At 42.0% G+C, this 13,405-nt stretch overlaps 1 protein-coding gene across 1 annotated transcript in view; it reads right to left on the reverse strand.

Annotated features, from left to right (window-relative positions):
• The window catches only part of bbof1a (basal body orientation factor 1a), a gene marked incomplete at its 5' end in the record, with an annotated part of 31,776 nt that overhangs the window by 12,404 nt on the left and 5,967 nt on the right, over positions 1 to 13,405 (reverse strand). The window contains 4 exons of the mRNA XM_080750901.1: positions 6,081 to 6,225; positions 8,094 to 8,164; positions 8,997 to 9,077; positions 9,176 to 9,319. Coding sequence (XP_080607027.1) covers positions 6,081 to 6,225; positions 8,094 to 8,164; positions 8,997 to 9,077; positions 9,176 to 9,319 — 441 coding nt within the window. The remainder of the gene's footprint in view (positions 1 to 6,080; positions 6,226 to 8,093; positions 8,165 to 8,996; positions 9,078 to 9,175; positions 9,320 to 13,405) is intronic.

Below are 13,405 nucleotides of genomic sequence, written 5' to 3' on the forward strand. Positions count from 1 at the left end.
AAAGGTTTTAAAATAGAAAAAGTGAAAATTCATGGTGTAGGTCCTTTAAAGTATCAAAAGTAAAAATACAAAATGTTTGAGCATAGCAGATCTAGAAGATCATGCACAGTACAGGAATTTCCATGGGCTAAACCTTAAAAAGAAAGTGAAATGTGTGGCAGTTGTGCCATGTTCTGGGAAAGCAATGCAATTTAATGTGTTATATACAGGCAGAAAGTGAGGAACGTCTGATAAAAAAAATAAAAAAGGAAGAGAAAAAAAAGTAATTTAAAGACATTTTGTATTATTAATTGTACTCGTATCGGTACTCGGTATCGGCGAGTACTCAAAATGAAGAACTCGTACTTGTACTCGGTCAGCAAAAAAGTGGTATCGGGACATCCCTAGCGTTGATGATTTGAGGCATTTTGTTCAAAAACGGAGCAGTCCTGCAAACTTTGGAAGCTAATATTAGCCAATCAGGATGGAATGTGAAATATCAGACGGATCGGACTTGATCACATGACTATAGAGATACTGTGTACCGATTTGCATGATTTTTGGATAAAATCTCAAGGAGTAATATCCAAAAATGTGTTTTACATAAGTCGGCCCAAAGGTGGCGCTATAAAAGGCTGATGTGAAAAATGCAGGGCAAAGGTTTATCCTTAGCCTCTAGGGAGTGCGCTTACAAAGTTTGAAACTGATCGGTGGAGTTATAGGTAAAACCACAAATCGGGCTGTTATAGCGCCACCATGAGGCTGATAAAAAAAAATTAAGTGGCATTTCTTCCTCGGCCTTGTGGGAACGTGTGTGCGCGATTTCATGATAATTGCACTTTGCGTTTGTGATTTGAGGCATTTTGTTCAAAACGGCTCAATCCCACAAACTTTGGAAGCCAATCTTAGCCAATCAGGATGGAATATGCAAAATCGGACAGATCCGTGTCGATCACATGACTGTCGAGATATTGCCTACCGATTTGTAGGATTTTTGGACAAAATCTGTAAGAGTAGTGCACAGAAATGTGTTTAGCAAACATCGGCCACTAGTTGGCGCTAGAAAAGGCCCATTTGAAAAATTTAGGGCAGAGGTTCTAGATTGGCATCCAGGGAATGTGTGTGCTCACTTTGGCAGCGACCGGGCCAACGGCGACTGAGATTTGGCGTTCACAATCTGCGAGGACGCACGGACGCACGGACGGACACACGGACGGAGGGGAAAACATACTCTCCCTCAGCCTTCGGCTGGTGGAGACAATAAAAGGAACACAAGAGCAAAGTAAAACCTACTGTAAGTGACCCCTGACAATTGGACACACTGAAATAATGCTATTTTTCACACTAGCCCAATGTTATACTACTCTGACAGATTGTGTCCAAACCTCATGCAAAGGGTTACATATCTATAGTCATGTAATCAAGTCCTGTCGGTTAGATTTTCCATGGTACTGACTATGGTGATGATATGGTTAATGGCTATGGTGCAGACTATGGTTAATGTCAAAGATTTCCCATGCTCACGTGGCAAGAGAGCTACACCAGTGGTTAGCTCACGGTTGTGGCATACAAGATAATTCTGGGGTTTAAAAACCAAAGGTCAAGGGTTCAACAATCTCAACGAACATTTTTACTGTCTTGTCTAAATTTTCTGCACTCCTCAGACCAAACAGAATGGTGATTCAGGCCATAAAGTCAGTTTTTCCTGTAATAAAAAGCCAGTTGAATTTCACTATTTAGAAGTTTTTCCTGTAAAATAATGGCTGGACAGAGTTCTTTCAGACATAACCCTACACCTTTACTTCTCAGGAAACAGGGGGAGGGACACCCTCCTGATGGTCCTCCATGTACTGTACCTTGGGCATGGGACTTGAACCTGTCTGAAACCTGTCTGTAGCTGGGACAACCGATCAAGCGCACCACACCATTGAGCCAAGGCATCTTTGAGCCCTCAACAGGTATCTCCTCTCTTATTTTAGCCTTGAAAAGGTCGAAGTGCTCCAGTAATGAACTGTAGGTGGACTGGGATATGAACACTCAACCTCTGTACTGAGAGTCTAATCTTTAGACCACTACGCCATATCTCTCATTGCAAGGACTTGCCAGTGCTTTTGAGTAATACTTTTGTATTTTAACCTTGAAAAGGTCAAAGCTCTACAGCAACGTAGGAGGATTGAGATTTGAACATGGAACCTCGGCACTGCAAGGCTGATCCGACTACTTGTACTTTCTGGTGCCTTAAGTATTCTTTTGTATTTTAACCTTGAAAATGTCAAAAAGCAACAGCAATGATCTGTAGGGGGCCTGGGATTTGAACATGAAACCCCGCACTGTGAGGCTGATCTTTATACCACTACACCATCTCTCTTGGGCTACAAACAGCCCCCCTTTTCACAGTTTTGTGGGGTCAGTTTTTCGGAAAGGAATGTTTTTCCTGCAATGCTTGCATTGGATTCAGAATCCCGAAAAAACCCTAGTTTGACCCCTCACATGCTACTAAACCCTAACCCTTTTTGTAATTATTTTACTGTATAGTAAAGTCTATGAGACCCCAACTTTGATTGGCTTTCACAGGTTTCCTAAGACAATCTGCGATGTCCCTATAGCCAAAACAAATCATATGGCATGTTCTTTTTTTTTAAGATATATATATTTTTTTGGGGGGGGCCTTTATTGATAGGTGCACTGTAGGCTGACAGGAAACGGGGAGAGAGATGGGGGGGTGACACGCAGCAAGGATCACCAGGATCGGGACTCGAACCCGCAACGCTGCAGGGGCTGGATTACCAACCTAGGTGCCTGGACCACTACCCTGTGGTAGGGACCCATATGGCATGTTCCAACTGTGTGTCAAATTTCATGCTTTTATCGTAAAGTGCGCGATTTTTGCCAGAAACGCTCGGACAATCCCAGATACATAGCCAATCTACATTTGTTTTTATTCTAATGCACGAGAGCGGGCGCTAGATTTTCCGTCTCTCACCGCATGTGTGTGCGTGCGCGCCACGCACACACACACACAGCGCCAAAAATGGTCAGCGACAGCACAATCGGCTCAAAATGTCAGGCAGTGTGTTCGAGCCCTTATGCTTCATAGTACAAAGCTGTCTCACACTGAAATTATCAGATGTACAGGCTCATTGTAGATCGGCTATAAGCATAAATTAGGCAATACTGTTCAACTGCAACAGCATTACAGTTTTTTAGCACAACCATTAGAGTCTTCCACTCTCTATCTTAATTTTGTTTAACTAACCACTTATACCCTCTATACTTTGTAAACTCATAATTAAGAAATCTCTTTACCAAAAATAGCAGACTACAAATTCACAACGTGTTGCGGATTTGCTATTTTCTGCCAATGTTCCCACCAAAGTAGGGATGCTAGGGTGCAAGTGGTTAACATGGCATAATGTAGAACATGATTGTTCAAACAACACTATGTTCAACTGTGCAAAGTTATGTGCACCCTTGGTTGTTAGAATGCCATTCCTACAGTAAAGCTCTGAATAAACTACTTGTGTATGATGATTACATGTTTGAAATAAAAGACTAACTTTGGATCTAACTCTAGCAATCTCTACCTTTTAAATTTAAGTTACAGTATTTTCTGGACTATAAGGCGCACCTGACTATAAGGCGCACTGTCAATGAATGGTCTATTTTCAAACTGTTTTCATATATAAGGCGCACCTGACTATAAGGCGCACATAATAGACGCTACCATTGTGTTATGCATCCAACAGATGGAGCTGTGCTAAAGAGAATGTCAATGTCAATGAATGATCCATATATAAGGCGCACTGGACTATAAGGCGCACTGTAGTTTTTTGAGAAAATTAAAGGCTTTTAAGTGCGCCTTATAGTCCGGAAAATACGGGTAACCATATGAAAGAAAAAATATATATATAAATGTTTTAAGCAGAAATTGGCCTCTGGTGACGCTATTACTGTCCTATTTGGGGGGCAGAGGTTGTTCCTTGGCCTCCTAGGAGTGCGTGTTTAAGGTTTCACTCCAATCTATCCAACTGTGAGATTAGCTGTTCACGGACAAACACATGGACACATAGATGAAAGGGCGGACAGACGGTCGGACAGGGGCAAAAACATAGTCTCTGACCCTCGGCCGTCCAGCCTGGCGGAGACAAATATGGATGTAATTATCACTACTAATTGATCAAAAATACACCACTATAAAGGCTGTTGGTTCAAGTCCACCATTGCAAAGAAGATATCAGAGCTGTATCACAAAGGCTCTTAATTCAATCTCCCCTGTAGGTAAAACAAAAATACTAATTCTACTCACCCAATAGGCTAACCCACAATGCCAGGCAAGATGTTTTCTTTTTCTTATCCCATGATTTCAGAACCTATTTTTCACCCAGTGCCAATTGCCTAAACTGTAATCCTGTGCGCCGCTCTCCCTCTGCCAACCTGATGAGAGCCCCGAACTGAGCTCACTTCAGTGTATGAGGAGTGAGCAGGCCGCTTTTGTGAGGTTACCTACATTAGGGGTCACGGACATGTGATCTTATACTATACTGTTATATCAAACAAATGACATGTACTATAGTTTATTCTTGTTAGAAGGTGATAATCTGGCGCACTCAGCACAGTGAAAATGCAGTGCAGTATTCCATTCATAACAAATCAGTGCCTAGATTCCCAAATGTATTGGGCCAAAACCATGTGGCCTTCCTGATGTGATGTGCAAGTTTGATTGATCACAGCCTTATCTAATCAGCAAACAAATTCCCATTTATTTACGTCAACTGGATAGGGTACACAAACTGATAATAAGACAAACACAATAAAAAAACTGTATTGTGGTGGGTTGTCCCTTTTCATTAGGCACATTTTGAAGCCCATTAGCTCCAGCTATGCTGACTCCACTGCTGTGTGTCAAACTTCCAAACCCATAAATTGTGCTGCTAATAAACATTAGCACTACAATCCTCAGAATATAAGAAAGAGGCAATCTTTTTGGAAAATAGACGATCTACAAGTTCACAATGCCTATTCAAACAAAATGTAATGCCTGACTGAGATAGATAATGGTTGTGACAATTAGATCAGGTCAGATCAGATAAAAGTTCTATGCAGTCTGTGTTGATGTAGAAGATTTCAGAAGGTGACTGACTTACCTTATGTTAAAGTAAGATTTAAAGTAGCCTTTGGTGTAATTTAGTTTAGAGTGTGGTAAGGTCCTAACCAATGAAATTGTACTTATGAGATTAATGTATTAAGTATGTGTTTGTTTTAGAAAATCATTACCGGAAAACTACCTTCCTAACGTAGGACGACGGTAGCCTTTTTTTCCTTACTGGAACTATATCTGCACTGACTTTGACCTCTAAGGACCTTCCAGGGAGGGTGTGTTTTTGTGCGTCTTGCCGCATCACCCTTTCTTGTTTATTTTTATTCTTTTTTGCTAGTTGTTTTTATCGCTCTGACCTTTGGACACTGCACTATTAGGTTGTTTTAGTAATTTTCTTTTAGTATTTCTGCTTGTGTTTGACTTGATGTAGAGATACTTGTTGCACTAACTAGCATTGACTGTATGGTCACTTTGATTTGGGCACTGTATTATTTTTTGATAGTCGTGCTTTAAGACACTTTATGTATATATATTATTCGTTCCCTTTCCTGTTGTACCTTGCTCTTACTGTACTTACTGTACTCTGTACTCTGTTCTTGTTTTTTCTTTTTATCTTTTTCATACTTCTCTGTAACTTTGTAAATAACCTTATACTGCTGTGCTGCCTCTGGGCAACAAATTTTCCCCCTTGGGATAATAAAGGTATCTATCTATCGAGTTGGGGGAGGGGAAATGGAGACCATTTGCCGGTGGAAACTCTCACCACAACCACGAACCACAGAGAGGCTGGCAAGCACTAGGAGGTGAGGGGAAAGTAGGACCACAAGCTAAATACACAGGGTCAGCACAAGTAAACAGCACAGGGGAAATACCACCTGAAATACACCCTCCACAGATCATCTGACAAGTGTTTCCTGACCAAAAAGGATTAAAAGTTCCTTTTTTTGGGTGTGATTAGTCTCTGTCCAACATCCCTGTCTCCTGTCCCCTGGTTTAAGCATACCTTGTTCAGTGCAAGAGAGGCGTTTTCCTCAACCATTGACGCCGTCAATCTCCTCAGGTCTTCCACCTCCTTCATGTGATAGTTGAGTGCCTCATTCAGTCGGACGTTCTCCTTGAAAACAGAGCGCGAGGCGTCATCCAGCTGGCTGTTGATTTGGGATCAGAAAGAAAGGCCATGTCTGAAACTTTCTAAAATTGTTTAGTTTCTCTCACACACGCACGCACGCACGCACGCACGCACGTTACGTCATGTCACGCAACGCATGCACGCACGCACGCACGCTCACACACAGGTTACCAGTAAGACTCCCTAATCGGGAGATAAGAGACTGTCAGGTCGCATGCACAAACCTTAGAAGGAAATCGTAGCCAATCAGGAGGGAATTTGGGAAATGGGACAGATCCATGTTGATGACATGACCAAAATCTGTAGGAGCAGTGCACAAATGTGTTTTGCAAAAAAAACAGGAGGTTGTGAGTTGCCATCCAAGGAGTGTGTGTGCAAAGTTTGGCATCGATAGGGGGAGATAAGAATAGGGCCAAAAGTGTGACGTGATGTGACGTGACGTGACGTGACGTGGCGGACAGACGGACTGACAGCCGGTGGAAGTTTTCATAGTAACTTGCGACAACATGCGAAAACGGTTTCGACCAAGGGCTTGCGCACAGAGGTAGACAATACTGTGCATACGAGACGAGAAACGGCAAGAAAGGGCCCCGCGATGTCATCGGTAAAAACACGGAAGAAGCAGTAAAAAAGGGTCTGCGTTGGGTTAGCAACTCCCTAGAAATGAATGACAATCACGTTTCTTCTCCGACACACATGGAGTCACCAGATGCTTCCTTTCACCTGACAGCAAAGACCTTCACAGTGAGGAACACGCTATCCCCCCTCTTTCTCTCTCTGCAGACAGGTGCCCTGGTCAACCTGTAAGAGTTGCTGCTCATTTTGAGCGCCCGGACAAGCTGAAAGCCCCACGGAGGAATCAAACCTCAGCCTCCATGGTGGTGCGCAGCCACCCGGACGCCCCACAAATGTTATTTTAAATACTATTTGTGGCCTGTTAATTTACTGTGATTCACTCATAGCTGGTGAATTGGCTTTGGAGCAGAATAGAATGAGATGTGTATGTAGAGTAAATCATGACTAATACATCCCAGTCACATTCTGTGCTCTTAGTCAGCAAATTAAATGAAACTGGGTCAAACTTGAGTGTGTTCACACTTAAAATCAATTAGTGATACCAGGGACGTGCTGGGCCCCTGATTCAGCCCAGGAAAAAGAGTTGGAGAGGCCCTCATTGCGCGCATAGAGAGAGATCTCTCTCTATAGCGCTGCTGCAGATCATGACAAGTGACAACCCAGTGGGCCAATTACTGTACATGAGTTATATTTCGACGTTGTCGGGGGGAAACCTTGTATGTCCAAAACAGTTTGTTTTGTATTTATCATTTTAAAAATGATTTAAACTAGTGAAAACAGCCGATCTACAAGCACACAACGCCTCACACCACGAGGCGTTGTGTGCTTGTAGATCTGCTGTTTTCACTACTTTTGTGCAATGGCCTTATATGATGAAGCAGGGCTTTGCTGACATTTTATTTTGAATTTTCTCCTAATGGCAGGCCTGGACCGGCCGGGAATGAACCGGCCGTTCGGGAGTTGTCCCGCTTTTCCCAATGGCCAGCACGTCCCTGAGTGGTACTCAACTCAAATCAACATCCAAGGCTCACCAACACCAAGGTCTTATGCATGGTAAAATGTGGAATCAAAACAACATTTAAGTATATTTAAGACAAGGCAGAGGCAGTTGAGAGTGAGACTGCTAGGAATGTAATCGTTCTCTGTGAGTGATGTACACACTCGTGAACATGACAACATGATGTGCAGTGGAAACAATAACCTTGTTTTCTATACATAATGATTTATTTACTTTTTCTGCTCTACCCTGCCCTGAATGTTCAGCTTGAAGAATAAAATTAGCCTGTAATGACACAGCAGAGAGACACTCACACAATGGCTTCGTTGTGGGCTCTCTCGGCTAGCAGGGCGATCCTCTGCTCAGCCTCTCTCTCCAGGCGAGCCTGCAAAGGAATAGACACAACTCAATGTTACTCCTGTGTGTCTCTTTGCTTGTTTTAGCTTTATGCATGACTAGATAATTGTTCAATTTGATGTCATAAACGACTTTCAACTCTATTTTGGGAATGTCATTATATTATAGGCGTCATGACTTTCAAACATTGTCACCAAATGTCAGAATTCTTCAAAAACTTTCAACAATTTTCAAACATTATTACCAGTAAGACTCCCTAATCGGTCGCATGTATACACACTGCTAAAGCAACCTCATGGTGGTGCTAGAAGAGGGGCACGTGAGAAATCAGGGGCGGAGGTTGTGGTTTGCCAGCTAAGGAGTGTGAGTGCAAAGTTTGGCATGGATAGGGGCAACGGTGCCGGAGATAAGAGTAGGGCCAAAAGTATGACATGACGTGACGTGACGTGACGTGACGTGACGTGACGGACAGATTGACTGACAGAGGGACAGACAGCCGGTAGAGATTTTCATAGTACCGGTCGCAATAATTTCTTTTTTTAGAAAAAATAGCCAACAATGTCACTAAATACATTCATGTACCGATGGCAGAGGAAACCATGCAAGGCACCAACCTGCTCATTATTAGGGGTTCAGTGTCTTGCTCAAGGACACTTCAACACCAACTCTGGGGAAGCCCAGGATCGAACTGGCCGCTCTACCTCCTGAGCCAACTAACTTAGTTGGATCGTATTAGTCCACAGCTATTTCCATGTCTACTTTATCTTATGACTGCAGTGTAGTCTTTCAGAATTTACCTAATTTCTTCCACTGTGAAAGACAAAATAAAAGTACAAATGTCTGTTAAAGCTCTTTCATACCTTTTCAATGAAAAATCTGTGCTCCATTCTGGCCAGGTTGTCCTGGTGTTGTTTGTCAGCAGCATGCATGCTTTCCCTAATCTGGAAACCACAGGGTTAATGTTTACTGATATCGTTCTGTGATAAAGGCCAAACACACACCTGTGAAGTACAGTAATCATTTGCGTATTTATCCTCACATCGCTGAGCTCCTGCTCCATCTGGGCTTTCTTCTTATGAAACTCCTTAATCGCCTTCCACTCGCTCTGAATCATCTTAAAATCATCGGACCTCTCTCTGAACCTGTCTTCCAATTCCTTTATTTGAAGTGTGTATTCAGCAACCTGCAACATTCAACAACAACATTATGTACAGAAGATACTATAGTGTGTTTACGCACATAAAGGTTTAAAAAAGAAATTAAGATTTGTTTTTGGGCTTTTTATGCCTTTATTGATAGGACAGTAGACTGACAGGAAACAGGGAGAGAGATGGGGAATGACATGTTGCAAAGGTCGTCCGGATCGGGAATCGAACCGGCAACGCCAGCAGGCATCATAGCCCAGTATGTGGTATGCGCCTTGACCACCAGGCCAGCGGGCGCCCCTATAAAGGTTATATACATAAATTTGTCTTTGTGAAAGGCCATTTGTAGATTTAGGAAAAGTACATATTATGCTCTTTTTTTTCTCAGAGAAACTGCCCAGCGATTCCAGGAACAGAGAACAACTGCTTATACCAGCTGGGAAGAAAACGTTCTAAAAGTTCAAAATGACCATGCCCTTTGCAACCCAGCCCAACTTAAGCACACATCAGGCTGGGTTTGTCAGGCTCAATACCTCAAGTCAGAGTCAATTGCTACTGTGGACACACCAGTCGGAGAAAAAATGCAACAACGTGACCAAAGTCATGAGACACCAGCGAAACATGCGCCCACAATGATGTACATGATGAGAAAATGAATGCTTTCCAACCATCTGACTACATCTTTTTGGCTTAATTGTTATTCTTCAGATAAGGAGGAAAGCCGAGATCTGTTTGCGCTGCTACTGTATGCTGTGACGCCAACTCACGCTTGTGCTGTTGTTGCCTCTAAACTGACGTTTCTGGCAGCTAGCGCAACGCTCAAATGACAGTTACCCTAAGTGGTATTGTGGTACCAAGTGTTAGCGTGGTATCAAGTCAATATGGCAGTGACATATTCTTTATCTATTTATTTAAAAAAAATGTTCAACATGGTGGCACAAAGCTAATGCCTCTCAACAATACAAGGGATTTACATCTTTAGCCCTACATGCAGCGCACACAATAGGGGACACTGAGACGGATGTTCTCCAAAATGCTTTTCAAGCATTCCTCTGTAAATTGTCTCTAAACCTTTATGTCGGAGGGCTTGAAATCGACCTGAGCATCTTTAGGCAACCTGAACACACACGAGTAATGTTTAGTTGTTCTTTAAGAGCCTTTAAAGCATTCCCATGATTGTTCAAGCTCTGTTACTGTTTCTCTTACACTTAAAGGGGAAGACCACCCATTTTCAATATTGAAATATGTCATTAATATACCTTAGAGGAGTTGTGTGGAAATAGAAAAAAGTTCCCCCCCTTCTGTGTTGCCTAGAACTGGAGGATTGATTTTGGGGTTTGTATTGTAAAGTACAATGTGTGATGTCATCAAGTTGTACTTTACAATACAAACCCCAAAATCAATCTTCCAGTTCTAAGCAACACAGAAGGGGGGGAACTTTTTTTCTATTTCTACACAACTCCTCTAAGGTATATTAATGACACAGTTAAATATTGAAAATGGGTGGTCTTCCCCTTTAAGTTAACTCAGGTATAACTAGATCAGTGCTCTTCTGAGCACAGGTCTCCACCAGGCCAGGCGTCCTGGTGGTGCTATAATAGGACAATGTAAAAAGGGTGGCATGTGTTCTTCGCCAATCTTAGACATTTCATGGCAGTCGGGTGCTGCATGCATGATTTGAGGCATTGTGTTCCAAAAATGTGTTTTACCAAAGTCGGTAACACTTTACAATAATGACCTGTTATAAATCATTTATAAACATTTATAAACAGTTTGTAGATGAGTAATAAACATGAACAAACTGTTTATTGACATTTGTAACTGTTTACCTAAACATTTATAACTGCTTTAAACATCATTTACATGTTTTTAGTAAGGTATTAATAAGTAGTAAACTAATCATGAATAAACCATTTATATACATTTGTAAATGTTTACTAAATCATTTATAACCAATGCTAAAAATCACCAATCCTCATGTGTAGGAAATGCATTTACAAATGTCTGTTAAGGTGACCTCCATCTTTGTTCATGTTTAATATACGCTTTGTAGATGTTATCAAGAGCCCTAATGTAAAGTGAAGACTCACGGTCGCAAGTTACTATGAAAACCTCCACCGGCTGTCTGTCTGTCTATCCGTCACGCCACGTCACATCACATCACATCACGTCACGTCACGTCACACTTTTGGCCCTACTCTTATCTCCGGCACCGTTGCCCCTATCCATGCCAAACTTTGCACACACTCCTTGACTGCCAAACCACAACCTTCGCCCCTGATTTCTCATATGTCCCTCTTCTAGCGCCACCATGAGGTTGCTTATCTCCCAATTAGGGAGTCTTACTGATTATTTACATCTGTCTGTTAATGTGGCCTCCTTGTTTGTTCATGGTTATGCTTTGTAAAACATCCCTTAAACATCTATAAATAATTAGTAGATGTTATCAAGAGCCCTAATGTAAAGTGAAGACTATTCATTATTTACAACTGTCTGTTAATGTGGCCTCCATGTTTGTTCATGTTTAGCAGTTTGGCAAGTTTGGCATGGATAGGGGAAACGGTGCCGGACATAAGAGTAGGGCCAAAAGTGTGACGTGACGTGACATGACATGTCATGACGGACAGACTGGCGGAGGGACTGACAGACAGCCGGTTGAGGTTTTCATAGTAACTTGCGACCGTGAGTCTTCACTTTACATTAGGGCTCTTGATAACATCTACAAAGCGTATATTAAACATGAACAAACATGGAGGTCACCTTAACAGAAATTTGTAAATGCATTCCTACACATTATATGTGATTTTTAGCATTGGTTATAAATCATTTAATAAACATTTACAAATGTATATAAATGGTTTATTCATGATTAGTTTACTACTTACTAATACCTTACTAATAACATGTAAATGATGTTTAAAACAGTTATATGTTTAGGTAAACATTTACAAATGTCAATAAACAGTTTGTTCATGTTTATTACTCATCTACAAACTGCTTATAAATGTTTATAAATGATTTATAACAGGTCATTATTGTAAAGTGCTACCCTAAAGTCTACCTGCTGGTGGTGCTTTAACAGGCCAATGTGAAAAGGGTAGCATTTGTTCCTTGATGTAGTGGGAATATGTGTGGCAAATTTCACGGTAATCTTAAGCTGTGTTGATGATTTGAGGCATTTTGTTCAAAAACCGAGCAAACCTGCAAACTTTGGAAGCCAATATTAGCCAATTAGGATGGAATATGAAATATCAGACTGATCAGACTTGATCAAATTACTATCGAGATACTGTGTACTGATTTGCATGATTGTTGGAGAAAATCTGATGGAGTAATAGCAAAGAATGTGTTCTACATAAGTTGTCCTCCTGGTGGCGCTATAAAAGGCAAATGTGAAAAATGCAGGGCAAAGGTTTATCCTTAGCCTCTAGGGAGTGCGCATACAAAGTTTTCCACTTATCGGTGGAGTTAAAGGTAAAAACACAAATGGCCCTGTTATAGGACCACCATGAGGCTGATTTGAGATATTTGAAGTGGCATTTCTTCCTCGGCCTAGTGGGAACGTGCGCACCCAATTTCACCAAGTTTGCACGCTGTGTTCATGATTTGAGGAACTTTGTTCAAAACTGAGCAATCCTGCAAACTTTAGAAGCCAATTGTAGCCAATCAGGATTTGTAGGATTTGTGGACAAAATCTCTAAGAGTAGTGTACAGAAATGTGTTTTGCAAACATCTGCCTCATGGTGGCGCTAGAACAGGGCATTTGAAAAATGTGGGGCAGAGGTTCTGAATTGGCACCCAGGGAGTGTGTGTGCTCATTTTGGCAGCGACCGGGCCAACGGAGATTAGCTGGTAACAAACTGGAAGGACGCACAGACGCACGCACGGACGGACGGACGCACAGACGGACGGACGGACAGGGGCGAAAACATACTCTCCCCCATGCCTTCGGCTGGTGGAGACAATGATACCTAAGTTAACTTAAGTGTAAGAGAAACAGTAACAGAGCTTGAACAATCAACTTGAGCAACAGTGAGTCACTGAAACCTCGGCGGCCTCTACTTGTTTTCCCAGAGCTTTTCAAGCTTTCCTCTGGTTCATTCACCAGAGAGCAGAGAGGTTGA

This window comes from Nannobrachium achirus (assembly GCF_963921795.1).
Source record: "Nannobrachium achirus genome assembly, chromosome: 20".
Taxonomy (NCBI): Eukaryota; Metazoa; Chordata; class Actinopteri; order Myctophiformes; family Myctophidae; genus Nannobrachium; species Nannobrachium achirus.